This window comes from Epinephelus moara, chromosome 21 (genome assembly GCF_006386435.1).
Source record: "Epinephelus moara isolate mb chromosome 21, YSFRI_EMoa_1.0, whole genome shotgun sequence".
Lineage (NCBI taxonomy): Eukaryota > Metazoa > Chordata > Actinopteri > Perciformes > Serranidae > Epinephelus > Epinephelus moara.
In genome coordinates this window covers 13,111,417-13,138,076 of record NC_065526.1, presented here as the reverse complement: position 1 = coordinate 13,138,076, position 26,660 = coordinate 13,111,417, and the positions used below count along the sequence as shown (strand labels likewise).

The 26,660-nt window shown below is 42.2% G+C and overlaps 1 protein-coding gene across 3 annotated transcripts; it reads right to left on the bottom strand.

Moving 5' to 3' along the window:
• LOC126382584 (phosphatidylinositol 4-phosphate 5-kinase type-1 gamma-like) lies at nt 1-25,014 on the bottom strand. 3 transcript variants are annotated; one of them, XM_050032530.1, is made up of 18 exons: nt 24,678-25,014; nt 19,776-19,804; nt 19,506-19,589; nt 17,914-18,044; nt 17,686-17,803; nt 14,471-14,623; nt 13,007-13,306; nt 12,486-12,697; nt 12,320-12,403; nt 10,146-10,194; nt 8,908-8,992; nt 8,641-8,814; nt 5,588-5,744; nt 5,392-5,460; nt 4,761-5,301; nt 3,875-3,949; nt 1,574-1,657; nt 1-1,441 (listed from the first exon to the last, which is right to left on the bottom strand). In XM_050032530.1, the coding sequence occupies exons 1-18, from the start codon at nt 24,769-24,771 to the stop codon at nt 1,439-1,441; spliced, it is 2,442 nt and encodes an 813-aa protein (XP_049888487.1). In that variant the 5' UTR covers nt 24,772-25,014; the 3' UTR covers nt 1-1,438. The 3 variants fall into 3 exon arrangements, with proteins under 3 accessions (XP_049888487.1, XP_049888488.1, XP_049888489.1); XM_050032531.1 differs by lacking the exon at nt 3,875-3,949 and having other exon boundaries at nt 1,574-1,660; XM_050032532.1 differs by lacking the exon at nt 3,875-3,949.
• Nucleotides 25,015-26,660: the final 1,646 nt, after the last annotated feature.

The following is a 26,660-nucleotide window of genomic DNA, read 5'->3' as shown; positions in this document are numbered from 1 at the left end:
TCTTTATTTTCTTTTACACAGTGATCAGCTACAAACACTGTTGCCTACAAACAGGCAGGTTAACTTCAGCAGACTAATAACACAGTAACATGTTACAGCAGTGCTTATCGACACAGTCAGGAAGTCTAGTATCATCATGTATGGAAGAGAAGGGATGTAGCAGATTTATTTTCCTGCTAAACTGTATACAAATCTGAGGTTATTTCAGTTTAGCTCAGTTTGTCTCATTTGGTCAATTCTGTTTAATCCACCGTCAATAAAGACGTTTTTCTCACACAGCCAACATGCTTACGGCTGGTTCAGACTTTCAGGGCCAATACAACAAATGGAAGTTACACCTTTTGACAATCTGACAAATAGGCAGGACAGAAAAACCTTCCAGTCACACATTAATATGCATGCAAACACATGCACACACAGAGACATGAGGGCACGGACAGACTTACATGCATGTGCTTCAGCACACACACAGTTTATCTACAATTTACAAAACATGATTTTTTTTCTTTGATCTCTTGGAGCTTGACTCTGGAAAAAAGTGTAAATGCATGGCTGCTATATTGTTTTAACTGCTTTAAATATTTGGTATTTACTCTTCAATAAAAGACTCATGTTTATATATTTTTGATTTTTTTTATATATTACATGTGACCAAAATATCAAAAACAGTTATGAAAATGAGTTTGTCAATAAGGCATTTTAAACACAACCATTCATCGTCAGATCAAAGTTTCTTAAATGGACCATCACACACCGCTGGTCAACTAGAACACTGCGTAAACACACAGCTGACACAACATTTACTGTGTTTGAGAAACAATAACTGATGACAAAATAACAAAACATGTACGATTTCAAAAGACCTCAGCCACATGTACATCGATAAAGTGCTAGAAATAAAATTATGTACAGCTTTGACATGCCCCTAGTGAAAAATAAACTCTGAAGTAGTTAGTCAAAAAGAGAAATCAATAACACATATGTCCATATTGCATAGCCAGAGCTGGCACGGTGTAGCGCAGCGTGACTCATCAACACTAAAAACCTCCACAGCAGGCAGCGGGGCCGCAGCTACACCACCCAGATCTCTCACAGTGCCACTCAGCTGATTGTACCGTGTAATATAACTTTATTTCTCTGCGTGATGTCAGTCAGATTGTCCTGGAAAATGGTTATTTATTTTAATTTCTGTTGCATAATATTTTAAAAGTTTCATGTTTGAATATATGTGAGTGTATGCATGATTGTTTTGTTGTATACTTGAATGCTTCCAAGTTCATTCCTTCAGTCTCTGCTGGCAAAGCAAGCTCCCACATGCAGCTCGGGCGACCGGCATTAATTCTCATAGTGTCCTGGTGGCTTTGTTATTAAACCCTCACAGCTTCTGTATATGGAGACAGCCTCAGGCTCCACCCATCACTGCTGTCTCTGCTGTGAGTTACTGAGAGAGCAGAGACACAAATGAAGAGAGGATAAGTAGGAGAAACGCAAACAGGAGAACAGCAAAAAATGTGTATGTACTCATCTCTGTTGTGTGAATTAATGATAAGTACTGAATGAACTGCACACTCACTGTCTCACTCTCCCCATCTGAGCCCCTTCTGGACTCTGAGCTGTAGTGCAGAGGAGAGTACACCCAGCCCCGATCCTCCTGAGTCTGCTGTTATCAAACACAGCCAGCAGAGGGCAGCACAGGAAGACAGGAGAGAAGAGGAGACAAATGAGAGGGGAGGTGGGGTAAGACATATAGATAAACACATCCTGTAGACACTGAATGGTTTAAAGCTGGCAGGTGCACTTTTGCATGTTGGGGACACCAAGATAAATTTTCTAACTGCACAGTTTGCTCACAGTCATTCTAAGATTGCTCATTACTGATTAGAGGATGGTATGCTGAGGAAAATCTCCAGGGTCTCAGTTAGACAAAATGATACAATCTATATACTCTAAGGCAAGTGCAACTTCACTTTAAAGACCCCAAAATCATATTTTCTCAATCAGCTTTCTTCTGCCAAAGTCAGAATTGTTTTGGTTATCTCACATCATAATTGTCATTATATTTTTGGTTTGCCTTCTCTCATAGATTTCAAGTGGGCTGGACAAAACCGAAAATAGGTGATACCACACACGTTGTGCACTTATGCTGCAATCCATTGCAAATCAGAAGTCAGTGATTGTGACATGATTTCTGATTAATTACATCTAAGTGCATCTTCTCAGGAAAATGTGGACGCCCGCAGCAAACTGAAGTTCATATGTCAAGTGTCTGAGCTTCACAAGCATCTACAGAAGACCCTACATCAATTGCCACAACCCCATTCGCAGAGAGAAACTGCGTATAAAATAAATTGACTGTCTTGCTTGTCATTACTCAATAAAATAATGTACAACAGCTCAAAATTTTGTAAACTGGTGCCGAGTGTAGCAGTGAAAACCACCACAGCCACATTATTTTGTGTCGACTCAGGCGTAGATGTTCGTAAAGACGTCTACCAAGCACAAATAAACTAAATGGAAATGGCAGCTAGCAGCATGTTACAGCACGTTTCACAATACAAACGTTACATAAAGTAAATTAAATGATGAAAATGTAATTCTGCTTGGCTCACTCTATGCTCCAACACACTGCTATAACGTCAGGTGAGTTTATGTCGGCAGACTCGGGCTTGATTGATCTTGCTTGAGTTTCCGACTCGACTCAAAATTCCGACTTTTGTTGCACCCTAAAAATATTCAACAAAATATCATACATAAGCTGTCTCCAGCAGAACAAACTTAAATTTCATTTTCTGTCCCTTGGTTAAATATTTTGTTTATTATTCTGCGTTAGTTCACTGTTCATACAGACAGAGTGTGTGATCATCTGTGGGCAACAAATGTCATGAGGGGGCGCCTTTTGTTTTGTTGTTGTCGTCTCTCTTTTTTTTTTAACGTCTCTCAGGAGACATGTTGTGTTGTCATGTGAGACATGCTTACTCCGAGCAAACTGTTAAAAAAAATATACACAGTACCAGGGAGAATTAAGTTGCCAAACAGAAGACAGAGTCCTGTAGTCATAAGAGCGCAACACTTAAATGACTGTTTTGCGCACTTTTCTGCGTCAACAGTCTTTTTTTCTGAGTTCTGAGAGCCATGAATTGCAGCAAAATCAGTTCACAATCATTCAAATCAAAATCTGACGTCAGCTTGTGGTTGATTTTTTCTGGTCGCCATATGGTCAAGCCACATCCACACAGTCCCAGTGAAGCAGGTATGTTTTTGACAGTAAGACTCTTCAGAAATTATTTGTAAGACTGTTTTTTACCCCCCAAATTTAACAACATTGCTGCTCATTTAATAATGAATAATTAATGCTGTACAGAAATATCTGAAACCATCTTTTCTGGGGCTTTAAAATGTAAAAAGTGCAGCTTTAATAAACAGGTGATTTTCAGCGTCACAAGGACAGGTTCCCTTCTAGCCAATCACTGACAACACTAATCAGCTTGTCAGCTCCTCTGTGCAACCCGAGCGCTGCAGGGCAGAAGCTTGAGAGGTCACCAAAAGCACAAAGCCAACACAAGCTAAAGCCGACACAAGCTAACCACAGTTAGGTAACCGAAGAGCCGGGATCTTCAAACATTTAAACTACTGTTACATAAAGATGCATGCTCCATTTTAATGCACATGATGGCCCTTCAGAAGCAGCAGCTATTAATATGCAATGTCTTCTTTTTGCAGACTTAAACACTGAATAAGTCATGTGAAATGCACTGCGGCTTTAGTTTTAAGCACTTCTGAAGATCCATAAGCAGCTGTGTGTTTGACACAGCCCCAACCAGCAATGCCATGGTACGTGGAGCGAATGACTCTAACTACTGTGGTGGTGACTTACATTGTAACTTGAGCTAGAGTTTAGCTTACGGCGGCCAAGAACTGGAGAATACACCCAATATCTGCCGTCTGCGTACTGATGGATGGATGGACACACACACACACAGATGAACACACAAATGCATATGACGTGTGCAAAAGGAAACAAAGGGAATGAATGAATTAAAACACAATGAAAGTAAAGGATGAAAGAAGCAGTTATGAAAGAGAAGAGAAATTAAAGATGGTGGAAAAACGAGAATGAATGCTCTGATGTTAAAAACACATTAAAACAAAGAGAGAGAATATGAAGAGATGTGCATAACATGGACCGGACGCATGACTGCAGATCGACAGATATAAATACGTCATGCTGTGCGGTAAAGACAACCCCAGTGTTTTGCAGGTACATTCAAAAGCATGACCAGTGGCAGCCTCGTGCTTTGGGAAAAAAGCATTTTGGACAGCGAAAGCAACCCCGTAGTACGTGCACACTGCAATACACACACACACACACACACACACACCCTCCCCCTCACCATCATAACTCTATCACGCTGTCCTGACTGGGCCACTGCAAGAGACCCGGTAGATCAAAGAAAAACAGGAGAAGAGAAATTATCTCTACTCTCTGGAAGAGGACTGTCAACAAACCAAGGAGAGCTTTCTCCAGTGTGCTGACTAGGTTATAAAAGTGTGTACTGATGCAGTAGATCCACTTAAAATCATTTTCCATTGTAAAAAGCCTCTTAAGAATAGGTGAGAATTTTACGTCTCATTTTGTCTGTTCACTAGGCTCAACTTTCAGCTCATTTTGTTTCCTTTTCCACTTTGAAACTGTCTGATTATCTCATTTTTAACATCCTTGCCACAAATAAAAGACACAAGACATGACGATGGGGACTTACAAAGTAGATGTCAGACACCTGCACCTCCCCGTCCAATGAGTTATGGCTGCTGGACACAGACAGCTGATTGCACGACGGACGCTGCGCCTGCCGAGGCACCTGAGGGCTCGAGGGGTGGGAGGAGGGCGGGGTCGTGGGGAGATGGTGAGTGGAGCTCTGGGTGGAGTAGTTAGAAGATGAGGGGCAGATGGGAGTGAATGCTGAGCCGGGCGGGAGGGTGGAGGTGAGATGTGTTGAACGCGCGGCTGAAGGAGAGACTGGAGAGGAGAGAGTGGAAGACTGAGCAGCAGCAGCAGCGGAAGAGGTGAGTGGTTTGGTGGACGGACGGATGGATGAAGTAAGTGTGGAGGATGACTGGGCAGCTGATTGAGCTGCGGAGGAGGGAGGAACAAAGGAAGGAGGAAGAGTGGAGGAGGAATATGCAGAGGATGGACTAATATGGGTGGGTGAGGCGATGGCACGGGGCGGGCGTACAGGTGACAGATGGCTGGGAGAGGTCATCTCTGTCATCTGTGTGAGCTCCGTGCTTTTTGGGATTTTACTGCATGAAGACAAAGAAAACTGTTAATATACTGTTACACAGGGAGCTGTAGACATTGTACTAGTATTATATAGCTATATATACATGTACCTGAGCTCCACCTCCACTGTAATGGTGTCCTGTTTCTCCCCATGAACCTCCACCACCTCCCTCTGCGCCCTGAAAGCACACAGTGATACATGGTGTGATATCAGTGAGGAAGGACAGCACACACACGCTGCACATTGTTTTCACTGAATATCATCATTAAAGATACATCATTGCATATTCATGTAATTATTCCCACCTGGCCACGCTCGGGGAGAGCATTTGCCTCCTGTAGCGTGGGTGCTCTGGTGTATCGAAGGGGGTGGTGGGTAAGGAGTTGTTGGAGGAGAGCGTGGTGGCGATAGAAGCGGTGGTAGCGTCTTCAAAGGAGGGAGGAGTGCAGGGTGGCTCTCTCCCTGAGATACATCGTTAACAAAGAGGTGTAAAAATAGACATGAAATAGATGCAAGAGATGAAAACATACTACAAAAACAGAATTTAATTACTTAAAAAAAGATTACATAAATAATATATAAGGACTGGAACGTGTGTTTGTACCACAGTGTCCTTCAAGCCTTTCATTCAAGCAAAATGCCATCTGATTGTCACTGTGTTATTAATTGGAGGCTGAAACTGTCGTCTTTATGAAGCTGTGGGATGCTATTTTTTTTAAGATACCACAAAGATATTGTTAACTTGTGAACCTAGACAAACTAAGGCATCCATTGGTACCAACCATGTCATACTAGCTTGTTGGGAAAGGGAACGAATAATGCTCCAAAGTTAGGCTGAATTTCTGCAAGGGAAAAACTGGCGATTTCCAAAGGGTCCCTTGAGCTCTCACCTCAAGATATCTTTGAAAATAGTTATCATGGAAATTTTTCCTGTCCTTGTTTTGTTTTATGGTAAAAGGTAGGGATGTCCCGATACGATATTCGGATCGGTATCGGCCGCCGATATTAGCAAAAAACGTGCATCGGCATTGGATCGGACTGCGTGGAAAAATGCTGATCCAAGAACTCCGATCCAGTTTTTCATGGAGTCCGATCCAGTGATCCGCTCCAGCACTTACTATCAATCCACCAGGCCAGCATGCAGACACACAGGAAACAGCAGCACCAGGCTGGCACTGACACTACTAAAATAACTGAGAAGGAAAGGCTGCATTGTTTGTTAAATGTCAACAAAGTCTTGTGGTGTTAATCTATTTTTTTTATTTATTAGGGGGCCAAAGCACAAGTGTGTGGAGTCTTGCTGCTATTTTATTTTCAATGTTAGACATTTTAAGGATTTCTTGTGTTGATTTATTTTCTATTTATTAAGGGGCCAAAGCAGCCAAAGCAAACCAGCTATATTTTTTATTTAATGTTAATGTTCAAGTTTAAAGTTTGTTTATTTAACCCTGTTCACAATAAACAGATCAGTTTCTCATACCAACTGTTGTGGATCATTCTAACTAACACGATTAAGTAGTTGTTCTTGTTAGAGTAATATCGCTTGATCAAACCTTTTCTAACATGACTGACAACCAAATAAGTGAATATGTATAATACGTGCTTGGATCGGATCGGTATCGGCCAAAACTCAAGGCTGTAATATCGGTATCAGATCGGAAGTGAAAAAGCTGGATCGGAACATCCCTAGTAAAAGGCGCAATATACTGTATTGTAAAACTTCAATTAAATGCCCGGTCCCTTTTACTAGCCTGGTGTGGCTACACATATTGAAAAAAAAAAAACACCTGTCTGAATTAGAAGCCTGGTTTGGTTACCAAGATGTTTGGATGTGTAAAACCAGATTGTTGATGACCCACTCGAGTTGGTTAGCTGCTTAGATTGTGCATACAAATCTAAATATTTTAACTTTAGTCAATGTGGAGATGCTTCACTTTGTTAGCTCAGTTGATTTCATTTAACTGAAACCATGAGCACCAGAGGAGACCCCAAGTCATTCAGATTTACGGGCAAGACGAAAAAAAAGTATGGTGACTCCCTTCTTCTGAAGCTGTCATAAAGTCAGAGTACTTGTCCATTCCTGGATTACTCAGTAAATTATTTATATTCCTTTAATCCATAAAGGTCCACCGATCAAAAGAATCAAGAGTGTTTGCAAGTGTTTTAGCAGGATAAAGTGGTGTTGTGTCAGTACGTTTCGTGCCGTTATCCTCAAGTGCCATAAAACGAGTGTCATAACACAATTGATATGTATTCAAAGCCTAATTTTTATTCAAGTAATATCCATACTGGTTCAAATAAACAATTTATTTGATCGTATTTCCCATCTTTGCAATTAAAGGCCTGTCCCAAATATAGGCCTGTTGAGTTCAGTGATTTAAGCAAATAACTTAGGTTACTAATTGAAGTTTCACAGTAAGTGTCAGTCTTATTTCAAATACATTTTTTGCCATTTGGAAAGAACTAACTTGATCTATATTGTTTTGTAATCATATTGAGTACGTGTATGCAAAACAGAGCATGGCCGGTAACACTGGATTTGGAAATAGTTGTTAGAGACTCCATCTCTGTCACTACAAAGCTATTTGAAATTGCTGTGTTGGTATGAGAGCTAACAGAGGGTGGGTGGTGGTGTTGCTGGAATAGATGTGAATGAGGGGACCAGCTCTGAAAATGTTGTCTCCTAACTTGCTGTAACTCCCAATGGCTGGCCTTTCATGGTTTACTTTCTGTAGCCACTTAATACATCTGGTACTGCACTAGTGATCAGGACCTTTACATTAAGTTGTGGACATTTAAAAGGTACAGATTGCTTGCATGACTTGGCCTCATATGGTCACATTCTGCACTTGTGATTTTTATATAGGCAGTAAATGCTCCAACACCTAACATCTCCTAAGTATCTCTGAATATCTGGTCTTGGTTTGCTGCAGTTTTACTTTTACTTTGATTCTGTTGCTGCTGTGCTGCTGCTGCACCTCTATTTCTCCACAGGGATCAATAAAGGCTCACTCCATTTCATTTAAAGAGAAATGGAGCTCTCGGCTGCAGACAATTGAAGCTAATAGCGTGCCAAGTTCAGAGAGGCACAGTGTAACAAGGGAAAACCAGCGCTCACCGGTTCATTCTTTATTTTCTACTTCTTTATTGCAGCAGCATTAGTATGTCGCCCAGGCATTTCCTCACTAGTTCTGATGAGGGCAGACATGACCGTGTAATCTCATACCACTGGGTTTAGGTGTATTAACATCCCATTTTCACTTGGAATGAGAAGCAACAACATTTAATGAGCCCTGTGTGTAACATGTTAACAGTGTATGTCATTGTGGACTAACTGAGTATACAAGAAGTGAACTACCGTTGTCTTCCAGCATGGGGAAGCTGCGAGCTCCTCGTAGGTTCTCCAAGTTGTCCAGGTTTTCCTGCCTCTCATCAGTCAGTGAGGGACGCTGCCCACCTGAACCCGTCCCAGCACTGGACTTGGACATGGAGAGAGCCCCTCGCCCCCTCTTAGACGGTGACGAACGCAATGCTGTGAAAGCAGGTGATAGTTTACATGTACTCTTAGTACAGTTGTCATCAAACGTAACAGGAGTGAATGGCTCATGCACATCTGTTAACTCACAGCTGCTCTTCTTGAAGACGGTGGTGCTACAGAATTTGAAGAACCTCTCGGCATAGAAACCAGGTCTGTGGACGGACACTGTGTCCTGTGGGACAGTGAAAGGAAACAGAGTCAGGGCAATTTTAAAGGGACAGTTCACCCCAATATAAAACATACATATTTTTCCTCTGACATCTAGTGCCTTTCACCAGTCGAGATTGTTTTGGTGTGAGCTGACGAGTGTTGGAGATATCGTACATAGAGACGTCTACTTTCTCTCAAATATGATGGAACTAGATGGCACTCGGCTTGTGGTGCTCGAAGTCCAAAAAAATTAAATAAATAAGAAATACATTTGAAAAACTCAACAGCAGAGTCTCTTTCCAGAAATCATGACCTGGTTACTCAAGATAATCCACAGACTTTTTGATGAGTAGTCATATAGGAAGTGTTTATCTTCTACTGAACTATACCCGCAACTGTATCACCACGCAAAAGGAAGTGTGCATGTACTGCTAGCTCACCTAGCACCACTGAGTTAGCTAACATAACAGCTCAGCGGAGGCGGAAAGCATTGACGATTTCACCTTATGTTGTCAGAGTCTCTTGTCCATGAGTAGATGCACACTTCCTTCTGCCTTGTGATACAATTAGTGGGGTTAATTCGGTAGAGAGAAAAGCTTTCTGGGGGGCCACGGCTCGGCTGCTTACCCTGTGCTTCTCTCTCCACTTGTTTTAATAAGATGTTCTCTCATTTACTAGTTATATAACTTACTGCTCCTACCTAACCCTAACCATCTGTCTGTCTGTCTGTCTGTCTGTCCACAACAAGGTCTGTGGATTACCTTGAGCGACCTGGGTCATGATTTCTGGAAAGAGACATTGCTACTGAGTTTTTCAAATGTATTTTTTTGGTGCTTTGAGCACCAAAAGCTGAGTGCCATCTTCTTTTATTATACTGGAGAGAAGGCAGACATCTCTACAGCTGATATCTCCAACACTCGGCAACTCACATCAAAACAATCTAGATTGATAAAAAGCACTACAGGTAAGAGAAAAAATATGTATTTTTGATTTTGTTGTGGACTATCCCTTTAATGATGTTGCACCTTTCATATATAAAACCAGTGAAGGTGCCTAACCTGTTAAACAAAAGACCAACATAGTGACAAGCCAAGAATACATTTTTGTGAGGGTTGTTTTGCCTGGAAACAGATGATCGCATTACATTACATAAGAGTTATGTGAAAGCTACTCACCCCGTCATGGATGAGGGACTTCCAAGAGTGCTCCAGTTTCTTGATCATCCTGTCAGACAAGACAATTGAATTATTTATTTCCGCTCATTCTGTGACCTGCTTTGGTTACCTGGCAACTCTGAATCAGAGGCTATAGTCCCACTTACATTGTTGATGTGCATTTCAGGATCTCTTTTCAAAGACTGGATTTTACTCTGGACAAAACACACATTTCTTACGTTCACACTTGTCCTGACAGTAACATTTACTCCTCCATTAGTATTTCATTAAAAACAGTACGACAAGCCTGGGATTGCTTTTTCTCAGTGATCTCTCTCCATCTTTTAATATTCCCCGCAGACACATAATGCCTGGATTACTGTCAGTCTGAGCTTAATCAATTCCTGACTTTGAAGCCAGAGAAAAATCCTTGTCATTTAATGTGTCCTGAAGTGTATGATGAAAGGCAGACTGAAGTGACAAGTGTAACCTTACACCGCACATCAGACTAAGACGGCAGTAGAGGTTTAGGGTGAAATGTAGAGCACTTCAAACACCAGTATATCATTATTAAATCAACTTTGGATAATTACCATGAAAATATAATTGACCAGGCATTAGCGGTTCGTGCGTCACTTTAGACTTCTCATAAATCCTGATGCTTAGTGAGGTAAGGAGGATATTACAACTTGGAAGACATCTGAAAGCTCGGTTTCTGCTAGGAGAACAGAAGCATTATTTAAAATTTTGATTTCTAAAGCAACCGAGTAAATTTCCTAGGAAATCTGGTCCAGCGGCACATCATTTAAATACAATTCTTAGGCTGAGTCAACTGATTACAGCTGTTTTTTTGTATTTGTGAATGTTGATATTAAGTGTATCATTAAAGGTCCCATATACGACATTCAGAGCATTAACATAGCAAGAAACAAGTATTTGCTACTGTGTGTACAGATGTAGGGGAGTAATGGTGTCCTGAGCAGGGAATAAGGTCACACTCCCTCTGTGTGTGTTGTAATCTGAGCTTCTCTCTTCTTTGTTGTGGTGGATGGTCTGGCTGCCCATGTATGTTAGTGCATTGGAGTCTCTAAGTGTGTATCCCACTAGCTAGCTGATCACTGCAGCTTTGCACTGCACTCATACAGCTGTTACAGGTAGATAACGTTATGAAAGTGCCGTGCCCACCCTGCAGTTCCACCTTAGTTTAACACCATTACCTCTGTCAGCACTGTTGCCGTTGTTAGCACTGTTCACGCTGTTAGCACCATTCGCTGCTAACAGTGCAGCCACCTCCATGTTGAGAGCCTTGTGCAGAAAATTCCAGCTCAGGCTCTGAGTCATAGATAGGCTCTGAATGTCATATACAAATTGAGCAAGGTGTTAGTTCAGGCAGGACACAATGTCGAGCTGAGCTCACATCCCAGCTACATCAGCTGATCTCAAACAGCCTAATCAACTGATGGAGCAGCTGATTGATGGAAGGGAGTCAGCTGATAGATCACATGATTCCTTTCTATGCAACCAATTGGTGAATTCAATGTCAATTCAATATCAATGTCATTTCTGTTTGTCCTTGTTTGCACGTGGAAGGGCAGAGAGGTGTGCTCTCTCTGCCTTAGGCTTTCACATGGGTGTGGAAGGGCAGAGTGGTGTGCTCTCTCTGCCTCAGGCCTTCCTCATGTGCACGTGGAAGGGCAGAGAGGTGCGCTCTCTCCACCTTAGGCTTTCTGCATAGGCCTAGGAAAGGCAGAGAGGCCCCCAACAGAGCCGTACTGTCAATTATAATACTGCAAATGGACATAAAGTTGTCTTTGACTAATGTTTTCCTGACTGAGCTCCTTTAAAGTTAAAGGTATACTATGCAGGATTGTCAGTTACTGTTTGTAAACACGCTCGCCAGCAAAAGTGAAAGTAAAAGCCAATTCCAGATTCACTCTCGTTTAGTGTTTCGCCTCACTATACTTGTGTTTTTTCTGTGCTGCGTCGCTTGGATGCCTCTGGCACCTGGTCCCTACCACCTGAGTGCTGTCAGGGTACACGCCAAGAAACATCTCAAATACATAAAAAAAGAAAATACGAATATACAGGCAGAGGGTGGAGTTTCTGCAGAAAAATACAAATATACTACTGTAATACTGTATTACTTTACTGTTAATAAATGTCACCCTTAACTTCTGAATTCATCTGTTGCCTACCTGTAGGACTGCAGGATGTCGATGATCCCAATGAACAGCAGGAGGCGCTCTCCTTTACTACCCACAGCTGGAATACCACCCATACTGGAGACAGATAGGAGAGTATTACCATCATTTGTTAACGTGATGTGTAGACAAGGGCAAACATAATAAAACAGTGACTTACGTGTCATCATGGTCTAGTGTGTCCCTGCATGTGGAGCCTCCCTGTATAGACTCCATCGCAGTGGAGTACAAGGATCTCTGAGCTGCGCGCTTCTTTTCATCCCCACCTCCTCCTGCAGGTGAGCCCTGAGACTGATGCTCTCGCTGTGCTTGGGTCTTGTTGTGGATCCCCAGCAGCAAACTGTAGTCCATGATCTTAAAACTTTCCAGAACCTGACGTGAAACACATACATAATATTTTGAAATGATATATTATAATATTCTCCAAGCTTCTGGGGAAATTTACATTTTTTTATGTATGGTTGATTCCACAGCCTGCGGCATGGCATAAATTAAAACATGCATTAAAAATACATAAGCCACTTTCTCTCCCTTCTCTTCCTCTATTCCTCAAATACTGAGCAAACAGTTAAATACTTAATGTAGGGTTGGCTGTGCTGCTTTTTAAAATGAAATAAAATGCCCAGTTAATCTAATTTTACACAATATTGTTCATCCGTCCTTCCCTCTTCTCTTTCTCACCAGACAGTCTCTCTGCAGAGTTTTGACCAGAGCGCTGTACGTGTCCTGGTCCAGCGTGAGGCCTTCAGGAATGTCACTCAGAAAATCCAGGTCTTTAAAGGTGGGTTTGGACTTTTCTCTTTCCTTCTTCGACGCTCGCCTCTTGTATGTGGAGCCCTTCAGATCAAACTTGAGGTGCATGCGTACAGAGCGTGGTAAAATATTGTTCATCACAACAAGTCTGATGTTCTTGCCCCCGCACTGGACGCAGTAGAGGCCAAAAAACTTTGGCAGCAAAGTTCGGGGGTTCTGGTTCAAGTTCTGGAGAGACAGGGTTCATGCAGCAGAGAAAGGGAAAGACACAGTGTGAATTGAAGTAATATGGTGCATTCTTTGGTAATAAGGCATGTGGTTTCATGTGTTTCTGCCCCATGCACCTGTTAGACAGCGTGACCAATCCACAGGTGTCTCTACTGTTTGCATGCTTAACCTGTTAAGGTGTGCTTAGCCTGGGTCTCAGTCAGGGACAAGCCCTCAGTTCATATCTATTACAAAGTCACCTACTGGCGTCACCGCTGATCGGGGCCAACACCAGGCAGGATAAAGAGGATTAAGATGACTAGAAGTTTCAGGAGCTGTGTTGCTCTCAAGCATGCACTCACATCCAAATCTCTGAACAGATTTACCATTACAAAACCTATTGCAAGTTTCAAGTTTCCAACTCCTCTCAGATTTTCCTCCCCAAGATAATTTATAAAGTTTCAGTATGTCTATTGTTTCATAAACAAATCTGTCTATGCTGCACACTGAATTGCACACACAAACAGTATGCAATATATCCTAATAACATATCATTGATAATAACAATGACTACATACAATTTGAAAATGGCTATTTAATCAACCGGGTCTCACTTCCAACTCGTCAAATGCCAACATTTGGTTCGTGGCCCTCAGTGTCAGACAGCGACGCAGTATGAGACACACTGGGCGGCAGCATTTTTGACATTTCGGGGAACTACTGTAGAAGAAAGAGCAGGAAAATCTGCATACAATGGGAGTTATTTTTATAACAACGTAGTGTGCTAGTATGTCTAGCATGCTATGCTAATGACATGAAGTATTATTACGCTAGTAACAAATGTACTTATTTTAAGCAAAACCACTTTGTTTTTTTTCTAAACCTAACCTTTTGTTACCTAAAGAAGTAAACCTAAAAACAAAATGGTAAAACTTACGTTCTAAGTTTATTTTGAAAAACTGTATTCATTTAATGTGCAGAAACTGTACATTTCCTGTGATAATGAAAGTTTACTCTGAAAAGAGACAATGCAAGTAACAAGTGTGAATTGACATGTCGTCCCTGAACATCCAAAACCGACATGATGTGCAGGGCTGCTAGCCAAGCTTCAGTATTCGGTGAGCTGGGAGTGAGAACGTGTCGATTGAATTGATTCTGATAAGGGAGAAGCTCAGCTTGACTTACCATGTAGTATCCAGGAAGAAGTTTCTGTAGAAACTCCGCCTCTTTGTGCTGAACAGTTTTGATGATGAACTCGTCATCGCGGGTGACGTAGAATATGGACCCACTAGCTCCTGGATTCGTCAACTCGATCAGTGGCTCGTTACATAGAGAATACTACACAGAGCACAGACACAGAGGAACAAATAAAGATCTGACAATCAGATCCACAGTCTCTGATAAGACCGCTTTAAAATACAAAGAAACCCTCTGTCCATCTGGTCCAAAGATTTTTCAAACGGTCATTATATGTGAGATGTTTGTTTCACCACAGTTTGTAATTTCATCCTAACTTTAACACTTCATGTGCACTGCAGGGCTGCACAGCTCTGTTCATGTTGGATCCAACACAGCTTCCAAACAGCCAACCAAAAGACTAATACATCCACCCACTCACATGGCATCGCTCACCAGCAGCAAAGAGGGAACTTTGTGTTGAAGTGCACGTGTGCAAAAAGGCGTTATGGGTGTGGGTGAGAAGAATTACACATCTAGAGGAGTGTAAGCTACGTGTCAGCTGTTAACACCTTAGTGCAGTATTAGTATCTACAGTGAAGTTACTCCCTTTACAGATGCCTCCTGTTTTTATGGTGCCTGCTGTCTTGTATTGTTTGTCTGTATTTTCTTTGTGTTCTCAATGTACATATTTATGGCTGAGTTTGTGTTCTGTACTGTCTGTTGTGTATTTGCTGCTAAGTTTTATGTATTTCAAAGGCCCATCTGGGGACCAGCAAATTAGCTTAGGCTGTAAATGCTGTGATGTGTGGCATCAGTTTATAACTACAAACTTGACCCTGTACAAAAATAAACATTAAATAAGTATTTTACTCCTGGAAAGATGGTCTTTCCACTAAACTGGGTTTGTTTATGCAGTAAACATATGCAAAGACTTTTCAAACTGGTGCTACGTGACCAGAGAATACAGATGTGGCAGGTGAAACGAAGGCTGTGATGTTGGTTTAGGCCGGTGGTGTAAGACAGGTGCACATCTCACCTATGCTGGTGTGTTGGTAAGACTGGGGCAGTACAATGCAGAAAAAATGACCTGCTTCACTGCTGTGTGTCGGTAGGAAATTAGATCGACGTACCAGAGCATCATTAGCTGCTTTTGCTGTGGGACCGTTTACGTTGTTTGGTTTGGTCTTTTTCTTTGTCTAGTCCGCGATGGCACATGAGCCGGTAACGGGCAAAAAGATATGGGTGTTGCCTTTGGAGTGGACTAGTTTTCTTTCTTTGGTTTTTTATCTGCCTGCTTCCCCCACTAATTACCGACTCGCTCAGGTCAAACCCAGTCAGACAATCAGGGCAGGCTTCAGGTGTGCTGTGGTCACTTTGGAAACTTTGGAAATGTGTTAGCACTTTGAGTGCAAGACACATTGCGGTGTGACATTGGAACTTAAACTCTGCCTTGTAAGTGATAGCTGGGGGGCCAATCCTGAGGAGGGTGAGGAGGAAGAATATAGATTGTATGTCGAACTTATCACCTCATTTCCTGTCATTTCTTATGCTACCTGTAGTGGGTGTAACAAAGACAAAAAGGGCAGCGGTATTTGCTTTTACTCAAGAGGTAAAAAACCTACAACTACCAAAATGCGCTGCACCACAACAGACCAATAAACACTCCTGCTGGTGGATGACATAATGTGAGTTTCCCGTCTGGAAACAATATGGTGGCCGGCTGTGAACAAATGATCTTGTATTAAAGTTGAACAGTGAGCTAAAATATGTTTTTGAAAACATTTAAGGTGAGAAATGGGTGACGCAGGAAGACAATCTTGATTCATATTTCATCAGCACTGCCTAGATTTACCATTTGATCACAGTTTACACAGTGCAGGAAACAGTATGGTGCCTACTTCCTGTTCATAAACTCTTGTAATACAGCTAAACAGTGCACTAAAATGTGTTTCTAAAGGCATTTTAGTTGGGAAATAGGCAATGTAGTAACATAATTTTAGTTTAGATTTGATCAGCACTGCCTACTTATGCTGGTGGCTCTCTGTCTCAATCTGCCTCTACACTCTTGTTGTCCTTGTTAGGAATTATGATCTGTAGTTTGAACAACAGCCTTCGGGTGCTGGTAAGATGGAGGTTTACCACAGTTTAATTACACACACTACCCACATTGTAAGGATACAAAGCTGGTTGAAAATCGGCAAAGTGTCCCTTTAAATCAATGAATAAATTGTGGAAATATTATTTTTTTTATCCACTTCTTGCTGGTGCTGAATACCAAAATGGGGCAAACCATATTAAACTGCATATGTAGCAGCTCAATATCTTCCAGGGACGTGGGGCCATTAAGACTTAAATCAGTTTTAATGAAGTTGGTTAGAATCTGGAGACTTAAGTTGGAAAGTAAGAGGAAGTGCTCTGAGTTAATTTGTCCAACAAAGTAATTTAATTTCCTGAGGCTTAGTCAACACAATGCAATTATACTGGTGCTCCACCCCTCCGCCACCAACACAAACACATGCAAACACAAACTACTCTCTGTCTGCTGCCACTACTCAGAGTTTAAAAAAGACAGCTTTAGTCTGCTAATCTTCCTCTGGCACAGGTAGAACGTGAGCTTAAACGTGTTGCTGAGATCACAGCATGTCTGTGTGTGTGTATATATTGTATGCATGCACCCTCACCATGTGCAAGTTTTCTGTTCACTGTAGACACAGATTTCTTTTTATGTGTGTTGCTGTTAAATATTAATCCTCAGAGCGGTGGAGGTCTGATGGAGCAGGGGGCATGTTGTCTTTATCATCAGTTGAACGCTTTCACAAGAGACTTCACATATAAATCTATATTTAGTCAGCTATTAATGCTGTTTTCATTATGGCTTTGCTACATTCAATAATGAATTACACAGTGTTTTTCACTCCAATATACATCACAAACGTAATATAACAGTATTTAAGTATGTAATGTTCAATATAAAATATTTAAATATTAGTAGAGCTGTCTTTTTGTGGTCATGGAAAGGGGATTGTAATTGTTGGAAATATATAATAGTTGCCTCAGTGTGGTTCTACTCCAACGATATAATTAATATTATGGACTGACAGGTGCTGACAAGTTCAGTTATATGAGCATTAGACAGGTGTTCTGCAGCAAATTCATCATGTGTAAATGTTCACTTCACCTGTGAATGCAACACCAGTCATCAGATAAAATAAATATCTCACCAGGTAGTCATCTGGTCGGATCCCAAACAGCTCTCGGAAGTAGCGGAAGGCCACAGGGGCGTAGGTTTTAAACCGAAAGTCTGGGAAGTGGTGGGCTGGAGTGAGGTTACTGCCTTCACTGTATGGAGCAGGAAGGGACCAACAGGAAGAGTCAAAGATGAACAAAGATTATATGAGATATTAACCACAGACATGCCCACAAACACACCTCCACACGTACAAACGCACCTTGGGAAAAAGATGCTCTCCACCACATAGAAGTCCTGCATCAGCACATCTCTCTCAGGCTTGGAGCTGAGGTTGCCAACAGTGTATCCAATACCCAGCTGGATGGCCCCTTGCAAGGCAGAGGAGGTGGTCTGGAGGCGGAGAAAAGAGAAGAGAACAACAGAGTGAGGTGTGGGTGGAACGTGGTTGATGAGATCGTGACGCCAATCAAACCTACAAACAGGACATACCGATGCAGTCACAGCAGCAGAACAGGCTGCACTGTCATCTCTACAGGCAGTCGTGTCTCATGTCACTCTGTGTCTTTATTAAGTTGTTATTTTGTAATTTTTGTTTTACCTCCCATGCCATTGTATGGGTCATGTAATGGCCTCTGATTGGTTCCTGCCACCATATAGGTGAGGCCATAACTGTGTTGTATGTTTTGAAAGCCCTGACGAAGACCTGCAGTGGTCGAAATAAGTTGGCTCTTTTGACGATTTAACCACTACAATAAAGGCTTTTTAATATTTCCTTCCTCATGTTTTAATACATTTTGGAGTGTCTGGATTTCCCTCCAGTTGAGCCACAGGTTGTTATTCTAAGTATCTGACAACATTACGTAAAGGACCCTATAGAGAAAGAAACATTTTTCTTAACCAAATTTCGTTCAAAGAGAGGTCTTTGACTTTTCTACATTCTCGAAATCAGCAAAATATTCAGCCATAACATTAATTTTTTTTCAGATAATACTAAGATAGACTTTCTGTGCTCCAACACAACACACTCCTCTCAGCACTCACTTAAGTTTACACTGCTTTTTTTCTGCAACAAGTCACGTCTCGCGAGATTTCAGAACGAGACTTCTTGGTCACAATAACAAACAGACCAGTTAAAGGTACGGAAAAACTTTTAATTTCAGTGTAGGGTCCTTTCTGTCATGTTGTCAAACACTTCTAATAACAATCTGAACCTGTCAGGGCCTGGTTTAACTCCGAAGTCGCGGAAATCCGGTGCTTGGGCAGTGACTTGCGGCGTCAGACACAGACAAAAAAAAGCTGTCCTTTAATGTCGGCATGATATGCCGCCGGGTGCCGTTATAGTTTAACGATAGCGGATTCTAAAGCCAAACCCTGTTCTTTTTTCCTAAACCCAACAATGTGCTTTTGTTGTTAAAGGAAAAAAATGTCAATTTGCATCGTTGTACTGATGTAGTGTTTTTATTTTGAAAGAGACTGTACGTAAACTTTAAATTTCCTGTGAAAACAGAAGTGTATTTTGAAAGAAGACAATGCATGTAACAGGCAGAATTTGACACGGTGTCCCAGAACGTCAACAACCAACGCACCCAGGGTACCTTTCACATCGTATCTGGACGTGGAAAGTCCATGACCAAATGTCGATATGTGACGAGGTCGGAGTGAGAATGTGTTGGTCAGAGGCAAAAACAAGCACTTAAAGTGGAGGCTAATCGATGGTGCACAGATGCACGTAAGGATTACATTGCAGCCTGTTTTACTGATGCAGCTACAGCGGTGTCCCTTAGCGGTGAACCACTTTCAAAAATCGTTGTCTCCTTTAGCTACTTTGACACAAAAACAGGAGAAGCCTACCTTCTTGTACGTCGTCTGTCCAGAGGCATCGATCCTCCTGTGGCCAATCTTTTTCTCATGGGTTGCTCCGAATGGGGACGGCATCTGCCACAAGGAGAGACAAGGTAAATGTATGTGTGATTTTGGTACTACATAGTATATTGACCCATCAGAGGTCATATGGAATTGAACCATGCAGCAGACCAGTGCAGATGAAAGAAGGGTAAGAGAAGAAGAAACCAACAGAGACAGGTGAGACAGACAGGTGTATAGTGTGAAGTGGCCTCTCACCTCTGTTATCTGAGCCTTCCTGGCTGAATCTGTGGACGGAGACAGAGAAGGTGCAGGAGAGTTAGGCTGAGAAATGTCCACATCGTTACATTATTTAGCATGATTTAGCAATTAATGATTCAACAGGGAATGCAAACTTTGGCATCAGACTAACACAAGGTTTGGTGATCATAGCCATCACAAGGACAACGTGACATTCAGCACACTCAGCTCTACCTTTTATCAGGGCATACATTGTCATTTTATTTATCAACGTTACATTTATAAACCAAGTTAGCCAATCTACCCTCCAGCGTCAAGACAAACATAGAAGCTGTAGACACATTCCCTATGATAGCAGCTTTTATACAGATATAACTTCATCAGCCTTGTTCTAAATAAATTGGTGGTCGACTCACCGGCAGAGGAGTTCAGTACCTACAAGTTACCAACTGCTTGGTAATCCAGAAAGACATGCAGCGAAATCCCTGGCTAAATGAAAACCTCACATCCAGCAGTCAACCCACAGCAAAGTGCAGCCAGTGTTTACTATTCCTGGATCAGTGAGATTTGTCCCGAGAAGGTAAAAACTCTATTGGATTGACTTCCTCCCTAATCTGAGTGCTGTCATTGGCTAAGGTCTCCAGATCACGTCACCAGCCAATCACACATGAGGATTAAGAAGAATCTTTCCCAGTGACATGAAGGATGAGACCAGACAGTGTATGTTTGTGTCTGTTTACAAAAGAAGATGACACAGCAGGAATGACGGATGAGAATGGTAAAAAAAAAAAAAAAAGAGTTCACAGCAGGTCACAGTGCTGCAGACTACATGCTTTACACCATCTTGCTAAATTTCAGGTCGTGTGAGGGTGAAGATTAGGGAAGCACAGCTGACAGCGGGGATAATGAATCTTTAAGCCATGTTAAAGTACAGCACTCGCTGCGGCAGAGTTTGTTAACACTGAGGCACAACAGAGCACAACAACAGTTTATAAACAACATAATGAGATGCCATTGGTGGGTCAGGACATGCAAACAAAATCCATTGAAATTAATAAAAAATATGCAGCATATATGATTAAAAATCCTGACGACAGTAAGGTATGGTCTTCTGGAACCTTGTACACATGTGCCACTACTCTGACTCTAACTGCTTTGCAATGGCAATGACAAGACTGAGAGTCTGCAGGTGCACAAGTCATAACATAACATACAGCGAGTGCGAAGTCTGCTGGATGATGCACGATAAAGTGTCCAGATACTACAAGCGGCAACAACATTCAAGGGACCTATCGGGCACAGAGTGAGCCGAAACAATGGCTTGCTGTTGCTCTGAAAATAGGTTGGAGGTGTGCAAAGCTTTGCCAAAGTAGAGCCAGGGTGAGTGTCTTAGCTTGTTCGCTGATGCATGGAAAAGGTTACAACAACCTGACGTTCGCTCACTCGCTGATTGTTAGAAGGAGGTCTAATACCTCAATCTGATGTTTGTTCGCTTGACAAGACGCAAACAAGCGAGCAGACATCATATTGTTTTGGTGTTCCTCAATGAAGGTGTCCTAACCTGCTCTGTGTGTCAGCGAACAGGCTAAGCAATGTGTCGCTTGATTGTAAAACTGCTCACCCTGGCGTTACTTTGGCAAAGCTTCACACGCCTTCAAACTGTGGCTCAGGAGGTAGAGTGAGTTGTCCACTACTTGGAAGGTTAGCGGTACAATCCCTAGTTCCTCCAGTCCACATGTTACAGTATGCCTGGGGAAGATACTGAACCCCAAATTGTGTGAGTGTGTTGAATGGTTAAAATAACGAAACAGCAAGTGGCTTTCAGTGGTCGAACGACTATAAAGGTGCTATACAACTGCAAGTCCATTTACCTATTTTCAGAGCAACAGCAAGACTTGCTGAGGTCGCGCTCCATCTACCAGAGTTCTCTTGCTCGCTATATGTCAGTCTGATGTTTGTTTGCTTCCTTGCTCGTTTGCATGCAGCGTAACAGTGGCGTATTACGTCAATCTGATGCTTGCTCGTTGGTGCAAATGAATGAGCGAACATCACATTGTGTCAGTGTTTCCCAGTGAAGACGTCCTAACCCACTCCTTGTGTCAGCAAGCAGGGTTAGCGACATGTTGCTTGGTTGAAAAACCACTCACCCTGGCTTTACTTTGGCAAAGCTTTGCACACATCAAACCTATTTTCAGAGCAACAGCAAACCTTGCTCACACTCGCTCTGGGCCAGATAGACTCCCTAAATGTTTTTGTCACTCAAAGGCCTACTACATCTGGATACCTTATCAAACTCCATCCGCGAGAGTTCACTCACTCCCCATATGTTAGGAAGAGGCCCAGCAATGCTTTCAGCTACACGCTAACATCAGCATGCAGAAATGCTCGCAGTGACAATTACAATGCTAACATGCTACACTACAGTGTTTACCATGTTCACCATTCTAGTGTAGCATGTTAGCATGCTAGCATAATTAGCACCAAAGGCTGATGGAAATGTAGAAATTAGTTTTGCAGGGCATTTGGTCATAAAACCAAAAATACTGGACAAATCAAAATTTTGACCTTATGATGGTGCTAAATGAAAAGTTAAGGGGGACATGAATATATTTACCAAATTTAATTTAAGGGTGTATTGTCTAGGATTTAGTGGCATCTAGTGGTGAGGTTGTAGATTGCAACCCACTGAAACCTCTCCTGTGTGCCAAGCATGTAGAATAAACTGTTGTGGATGTTACGAAAATTTGAATGGCCCTATCTGGAGACAGTATTTGTCCGCTCTGGGCTACTGTAGAAAAACATGGCTCTGGGGAAGAGGGCCCACTCTGTGTTTAGATATAAACAGCTCATTCTAATGTAACAAGAACAAAATGGTTCTTAGTTTCAGGTGATTAACCCTATGGGCCCGAACGACGCATAGTGCATCCAAATTCACACCTGTTCTCTATTGATTTTCTCTGCGCCCGTGTGTCATAGCGAGAAGCCACGCATATCACGTGAAACAGCGGAACTGTAGCTTTCCAACAAGACCAAGCACTTGTCGGTAGTCCAATGTTTTCACAGCGAGAAAAAAAAAAAGATAAAGTTAGGCACACAGATTTGTTTTTTTTTTCATTGATATAAAAATTAATATAAAATACAGGCACATAGTAGGGCATGAAATGATGGCAAATCTGGATAGCCCACATTGTCCTGAAAAAAACAAACAAGATATAGCATGTGTATGTAGCCTTTATAATGACTGTGATATGAGCTTAAAAGTAAAGGCAGTAAAAATACCCCAAAGGGCCCATAGGGTTAAACTCTAATGAAAACAAATTAAACAAACTAAATCTGACACACAGGAGCTTTAAAACCACAAATGCAAAGCTCATTGTGGCGCTAGAGGAACAGTCAGGAGGATCACTAACATCATCACTATGAACGTCTGTGCTAAATTTAATTAGTTTCTGGCGCACTGAACAAACTTCACAATGGGGTTGACAAATTGGGATGGGCAAACTGTGTGAAAATAACACCATAGTAACAAATTAGGCCACAGCATGCAACTACCCGAACAAAAATAAATGGATCCTCATAGTTTCATTGATTTCCTTGTTTCCCTGTGGGCCCTGTCATGCGGTGACAGGACACATGAGGCTGGCCACACCTGTAACCTGCAGCTTATCGCCACATCAAAGCCTGTCAGGCAGAACAATGAGAAGGAGTATCCCGGGGCAGGCGCGCACACACAGAGTCTCTGTGGGATTAGGGTCAGGCCAGAATAATGTGCCACTGAGCTGCCAGCAACAAACAGGACAAACACATTGTAGCATCACTATGTGAGACACGGGCTACCTCTACGACAGGTTGCTTTGAATGTGCTGGTGCTGAAACACATTTACTAAACCCGCATTTAGGTATTCTCATAATGAGACGTTTTGTTTTTATGTTAAGGGAAGTATGCCTTAAGGCCTGTGTGTGTGTGTGTGTGTGTGTGTGTGTGTCATAGCAAAGAGGATTAGATCTCTCCCTTATCAGCTGAGAAAGTGGCGGCCTGTTGCTGTACATTAATGTGACACTAAACACAGAGGAGATTTCTATGCCCCGAGGCTCTCTGCACACGAGCATAATCTGGTGGCTTTATTAATAATCATGTGTGCACAAACATCCGATGTAACTGCATGAGCGTGCACATCCAAAGACAACTTGTTGGACATGCTAAACGGATGCTCACATATGCTTTACTTCATTAACATTTGCACATAAATATCATAAACCTGTCCCACATGTTGTGATGTATTCACAGCCATGATATCCACAGCGATGCCTAAAATTGATACCCACGAGGGATTAGCGCGTGGTTTATAATTCCATATCAGATTATGTAAAGCACTCTTCAGATTTAGCGAGGAAGAGGAAGCGAGACATGGGAAGAATTATGAAGATAGAGGCTGAAAGAGGAGCCAAATTACATCATGATGCTGTATCAACAAATGACATCTGCATGTGTGTCCCAACATTCATCCAGCAGCAGCAGCAGCAGCAGCTGGTCTTTATCAGGTCCAGTGGGAGTGTGTGTGCACATCCCCAGTGTGCACCTTGTGTTTGTGCCAGCCTGCAGTGACACTATGGGCCCTTGAATCTTGACACTGTTATCTAACCAAGCAATTTATTATTTATTCTCACAGCTTAGGTTCCTCTAACGAAAAATTTCCCATCTGCTTTAGTGGCAAAATATTTTTTTCCCTCTGTAGTGTGGTGTTTTAAGGCAGTGTAGCTACATCCAGATATGATTAAATGGTAGGACGCTTCCCACTTGTGTCCAACTTCCCATCACTGCACCTGCTGTTACCGGTGGTTTCAACAGGACCACCAAAATGATTTGACTCTGGGACAGACAACAAATGACTCTAAGGCTAAAATGAAAGACATACGAACCGGTGTCCCCCAGGTCAAGCTGCAGACAGGGGCCGGCGGCCGCTTCCTCACTCGTCCTCCCGTCATCCCCGGTTTCCGCAGTCCTCCTGTCCATATCCCGGACGGTTCCTGACGACGACGCGCAGCCGTATCCTTCCTCAGTGAGACGCAGATGAGGCGGTGTGCTGCAGAAATCCTGTCATTTCACCCTCTACAATATCCACTGCTACAATCACACACATTTACATAGCTCCACTAATGTATATCTGTCGCGTTATAGAGGGAAAACGCAGCGACACGTCCAGAGCCAGCGGTGTTGATCATCTCTGCCGCGACTGTGCGTCATCATCCTCATGCTCACGCTGATGCGCGTGCCGCCACAGCATCATCTTACTAAGCTGACAGGAGTGACCGTCTGACCGGAGCATCATTACAGAGGTGTCATATGGAGGACTGATGTTGGCTTTAAGTGATACATCTGGAGGGGAGAAGCCATTTTATACATTTTAATTGTACATTTAATAAGGCTGTGCGTTTAATGGGGGCAACCATCAGTGATGTATGGAGTCCCATTGACGCCTCAAAAAGAAACAAAACTTGCTCGAAACATTTCTCACTACCACAGTTATAAAATGAACTAAAAAAAAATCGTTGTTGAATTTTAATTGTTTTATCATGTCCAATATTTCCATCCATTTTTGTTTCTTCCACAGTGTAGCAGTTAGATAAAGTTAAAGGGTTATGCAGGGTTCACACACTTTTTTTAAATATATTTTTTGGCTTTCGCCTTCATTTGATAGGACAGTTCAAGTGTGAAAAGGGGAGCGAGAGAAGGGATGCCATGCAGCAAAGGGCCATGGGCTGGAATTAACTTTTGGCTAAGCCCCGCCCCTTTGTGATGGTCCCACAAGCTGTTGGAGTAAAGCAGAATTTATACTTCTCTCCTGAATCGACACTGCATATATGTAGGCTCTATGTCAACGTGCACCTCCCCAGACATGTAACTACATGTCGACGGGGATCTCCGGTCTGTTTCTGTATACTAAAACCATTTCCCTCAGTGTAAACGAAGCTTCACAGATAAGAGACAATAAATCCTGAAGACAATAAAGCCTCCACAAAATAACATTTCAAGTCTTGTGTGTGATTTATCTCTCAGGATTTATCCTGGCTTCATATGAGTAGAGGAAATCTCCCTTTGTCGCTAGGCTAATTTATACAATTTAAAATGCCATAGGCTTGTGCTAAAAACATTAGCATGTATTTGTGGGGAAAATCTGTGGGGGCAATGGAACATAATACTTATGTTTATATTAGCTTAGAATGAGCCCCTCATACCTGCAGAGGGAGCAGGACCTCTGCCCACCATGTTTCTACAGTAGCCCAGGACAGACAAACCAAATGTAATCCCCATACTACCATACTTTATAGTATGCTGCAAAAAGATTTAGTATGTTCCAATACACAGTATGTCAACTTTAGTATGCCAACAATACCAGGATGTTCTACTACATTCAGTATGATTTTGCAGTTTGCAAGCCAGCATGCTTTTCTGGCTGTTCCTCTGCGCAGTGGACGATTCACCACATTGACCTGAGCTGCAAACAGATGACAGAGGTCACAATGACCGACGACAGTGCATTTAAGTAACTGATGAGCAGTCAAATAGTAATGATAGCAATATTTTGTTTACAACAAAAGGGTGTAAGTTTTAAATGACAGTGACAGAGAAATGTGTAACCTCTGTAATTTTACTATTGTGAATATAATGTTAGAATCTACAATGTATGCAGTTATCACTTACTGCAAAATATGAACAGCAGAGCTGTCTGGGTTGATCACCATCTCTGGTGAGCTTATGGTGCGTTCATTTTGTACTCTGAGGTCGGAAATTCCCAGTTCCCAGTCGGAAGTTCAAATTGGAACGCACCCTGAGATGAGATTTCCAACTTGGAAACTTGGAACAACTGCATCAACCCTGACTTACAAATTCAAGATGGCTGC